The sequence below is a fragment of the Salvia miltiorrhiza genome, chromosome 7 (genome assembly GCF_028751815.1).
Source record: "Salvia miltiorrhiza cultivar Shanhuang (shh) chromosome 7, IMPLAD_Smil_shh, whole genome shotgun sequence".
In the NCBI taxonomy this organism is placed as follows: domain Eukaryota; kingdom Viridiplantae; phylum Streptophyta; class Magnoliopsida; order Lamiales; family Lamiaceae; genus Salvia; species Salvia miltiorrhiza.
In genome coordinates, this window is record NC_080393.1 from 10158687 (window position 1) to 10163307 (window position 4621).

Consider the following 4621-nt stretch of genomic DNA (forward strand, 5'->3'; position numbering starts at 1 on the left):
CATGAGATAAAGAAAATAAAATTTTCCTATCTTTTATTATTTCTCATTTTTATTGTAATAAATTTATAATTAAAGACAACGTACCTAAGTAATATATCAACCACAACATGTGTAAATGATGTTGCAAAAGTTATGTTCATTCAACAAACCTATTAGAAACTGCAATAACCCTACTAACAGTATACTAACATCGACGACTAAAAATAAAATTGGATACCTTATTTGAAGTTTGATAGCCCTCATTTAAATAATTAGTTAAAATACAATATTTTCCATGTTGACACAACGGGCCCCACGGTAGGCAAATGTCTGGCAACGGGCAGACAGGTAATTTGCCCCAATGTTGCTTCACATCACACATTATCTTAATTAAATTACTTTTAAATCTAGCAAAAAAGAAAACCACCACAAATAAATGAATTATTCATCTTAAATATCATCAAATACCTAAGCAAAATCTTTATTGTTACTATTATTCTTTTCGCTCTTAAAAATTTATCTCGAAACCTTCCCACGTTTGATTGTGGCCGCACTTCCATGCACTACGTACATCACACGATGTTCTTCGATTCTCTCTTACTCCTCTCATAATTAATTACTGTATGTTAATTAATCACTGAAATCCATGTTAATTTTAACTATTTAGCATTAAATTAATATGATGATGATTAATCCAAGGAATTACTATATATATTTATAGTGTAGGTGCTGACGTGGTGGAAGAAGGTTGGAGGGTGGTGCCCATACTTGTTGGGAGTAACACATGGCAAACTGTAAGGATAAAAATCTTGAGGATTTTTTTTAAAATCATTATTTTTCATGTTTTTAATGTATTTTTTTTTTTTTATCTTTTGATTGTTTGAAGCATTCTTTTTTCTTGAGGTAGCAAATCAAAGCCAAAGAAACTGGCGGGGACATGTGAGAACGAAGAAAAGTGCAAATCTTTGGGTGAAGAAAAGCTATCGCATTATTATTGATAATCTATTATATTTTTATCATGTTCTACTTATCATTATGTATTAGTAAAATTTATATAATAATAAAATCCTCACGATCTTACATATATATATAACATAACGTAAACATGAGCAAGAGTGCCCATGAGTAAAGAATCTAAATTAATAATTAAGTTTGACTAACTAGTAGTAGTATTTATTAACTCATTTAGCTCGCCTCAGTAAACTTACTAATAGAGCAACTTAAATGTGAACACAAAGTTATTAAATAAGCAATTGAAATGAGATATGTATATTAAATGAGTTACAACTTTAACTCATTTAATTTCAATTGAATATGAGTTGTATCTAGAAATGTGTATAGAAATGAGAACATATGAATATGAGTTCAAACACCACACTATATAAAATCTGGTTTGAATTCCACATGCATGGTACGTGAGAAAATATGGTTTTTTAAGTACACATATATCCAAAATTTATTGCATTACATCATCTTGATTTTGCGTAATTTTCAATCTACCACCTCAACACAAAGTGTGATACATTATAATCAATAAAAACCTTATTATGTATGGTTTTATAATCTTATTCTGTTTGATGAATATGTATATTATTGCTCCCACTTACAATTGGACAGAATGAAATTCCTATATAGTTTCAATTATTTAAAAATAAATAAATTTGTGCATTACGCACGATAAATGCTAGTTTCCTATAATTTTTTCTGTGATACATAATAAATTCTAGTTGAAAGGTACAGCAAATATAAAATAAAGTTTTTATTTCTTCAAATGTAGTGAATTGGTATATAGATTTGTGGCGAGGGTCGGAGGCGTTTGTTTGGTAGAGAAAATTATACGAGCTTAAACTAAACGAATTAGTTAGTAAATAATTTGATTTTTCTTTTGTTTTTGTTTTGTTTTTGTTTGATGGGATTTGAGTGGTGGAAACAATTGGCAGCATTTATGATGAAAATGTTGGTTGAAATTGAGAAGTGAAAGTGGGATAACATATTTGGTTGAGATGAAGAGAGCATCCATGTGCAAATTCCCAAACTTTCAAGAAATAGACCCTCAATGGCCCCCAGAAAAGCTCTGCACCCATTCCCATGATTGCAACCTACTTTCCAGCTGATATTTCTTCATCCACACTTTGTCTTACCCTTCCAAAAATATTCACCCTCTTTACTTTCTCAACAAGCAAAATCTAATATTTTGTATAATCTAGCTAGCGGAGAAAATTAAGAAAAAGGTAATTAATTAAGTATGAAACCAAAATTCAGGATGCATTACAAGTTCTACAATTGAATTCGGACCATCTATTTAAAAATTTCAAATATCTAAACAAAAAGGAGACATAGTGAAATTAGAAAAATTTTGGGTTAAGACTAAGAATTAGCGAGGTGGGGACCAGTGGTCCGTACTAGATCATGTGCCTCATATCGGGGCCGTTCCGGTGATGAATAAGGAACTCATCACAGCCGTTGAAAACCGAGGCGTGGCTCATTATCTGCTGCCTCTGCACATCCTTCTGCCGCCGGAGCTCCAGCACTTTCCGGTGGGAATTCGAGTGCCTCGCCGATATGAACGTCGGGCTGGCGGCCGGCCGGTACTCCGGCACCAGCCGCCCCGACTTGTACCGGACCCCACACGCGTTGCACAGAGTCTTCGGGCCCAATGGGCCCGTTCTCCACTGCGGGGTCTTCTCCGACGCGCAGTGCAGGCATTTCCGCCCCGGGGCCTCACCAGCCTCCCGCTTGCTCGACGCCGCCATTTTCGGCGCAGGCGATGGGGCGGCCACCAGGAGGAGGCGGGAGGACCAGTCGCACGGCGGCGCGCGGGAGCGCTTGCTGCGGGCTTTCCCGGGGACTGAGACGTCGCTGGGGAAGACCGACGACGGCGGGGAGTGGGCGGTGATGACGGAGGAGGAGGTGTCGGCTGAGACGGTTTTGGCTGCGGCGGAGGCGGCGGCGTTGGTGGTGGGGATGAAGCGGAGGTCGTCGGTTGAGAATGATTCCTCCACGAAATTCGATAGCCATTCCAGCTCCGCTAAATCATCATACTGTTTGTTGCGAGAGATAAAAATAGTTAATTAGGGAAAATTTGACGTGTTGTTTATGTAATTTTCGGAATTTCAACTCTAACAATTTCAAAGTTTCCAAAAGCAGTAATATTAGCCCTAATTCATTTCCGGAAAAACACAAATAGAAATTTCGAAATTCACCACGATTAATTAACAATGGCACAATCACTAAAAGAAAAAACGCGGTAAATTTTGTTAAGGAAAATTCACTCTTCTCCAATGAAAAGAGGAAGCCTGACTGTCGGCGAGTTTAAATTTAAAAGAAAAGAAAAAGGAAATGCACACAATACTGGCGCACACGTTTCAAGGAATTCCATGCAGAAATAAAGCAAAAAAGAAAAGGTTACAAATAATTAACACAGAAAAAGTACTAAATTCATATTGAAAAATAGAAAAAGGAGAAAATTACCGGAACGCAGAGTTCGTTGCCGGAGAACTGCGGCTCATTATAGCTGCGGCAGCTAATATTACCGTTGAACTGGCCGTCTCCTCCGCCGGAAACCGAGGAATTACAGCTGTCAACCGCCGTAACAGTGGAGGAATCACCTGAATTCCCCGGCAAGCTCTCGAAAAACACGTCGGTCATTGTCTCATCCTCCTTGGAAAAATCCAGCAAATCATCCACCGTAAAATGGGCGCCATTATTATTGTTGTTGCCGTTCAAATTGCCATTGTCCACCGACGAGAATTCAGCATAATCAGCGGCAAAATACTCCATAGCTAAATTACAAATTAATTTTTTCACAGTTTCTCTGTGGGAAAAGCGGAGTAACGGTAGAGAGAGAGAGTGAGAGAGAATTTAACTTTCAAAACAGTGTCTGTGTTGAAAGTGAAGGTGAGAAGTGGTGGGTTTTTTATTAGTGAAAGTGTGGGCACAATCGGAAATACATGCAAATACAGAGGTCTAATTTTAAATTAAATTCATATTATTTGTGTCCCGAATAAAAAGAATTACTATTATTTGGTGAATGCATTATTTGTCACTTCACTTACTACTTCTGTAAAGTCAGCTGCTTCTGTTTCCTTTCCTTTTTGGTAATTTCACATATTTAGATTTTTCATTTTCATCATTCTTTTTCCTCTTTGTTTTTTTTATTTAATCCTTCCAACTTTAGCTACCTATCTAAGCAAAGAATAACTAGTTTCACTACCACATGTATCATATCAGCGAAAAAGGATAAATACTAAACTTTAAATTGCTTCGAATTCATACCAATAAGAGTAAAAAAACAAGGTAAACATTAAAAATAACAGATTAAATTAAATACTCCTATTATTTACCAGCTTATTCTGCCCTTGAAAAAGAACATATAGTAATAAATAAATATTGTTGAGGGAGTAATTATAAAGCACATTGCTTCACATGAAAAGCCACTAACTTCCACTGACTTCGCTCTGAATGATAAGAGCCCCAATCTTTTTTTAATTTTTCTTTATTTAGTAGTAATACCTTTTAAAAAAGCCTCAGCATTGGGATTCTCATTTTCAGAAGCCTATGATAACTGAGCAAACATTTTCTGATGAATAAAAATATAAAAAAATCCTGCTTCCTATGCTTTATTGATAAGGCCAAAATTTAT

General features: G+C 36.2%; 1 protein-coding gene across 1 annotated transcript; it reads right to left on the reverse strand.

Annotated features, from left to right (window-relative positions):
• Positions 1-2199: 2199 nt before the first annotated feature.
• On the reverse strand, positions 2200-3916 carry LOC130992486 (GATA transcription factor 9-like). The gene is made up of 2 exons (XM_057917136.1): positions 3451-3916; positions 2200-3020 (listed from the first exon to the last, which is right to left on the reverse strand). Exons 1-2 carry the CDS (start codon positions 3757-3759, stop codon positions 2382-2384), a joined length of 948 nt encoding a protein of 315 aa, XP_057773119.1. The 5' UTR covers positions 3760-3916; the 3' UTR covers positions 2200-2381.
• Between the last annotated feature and the right edge of the window lie 705 nt (positions 3917-4621).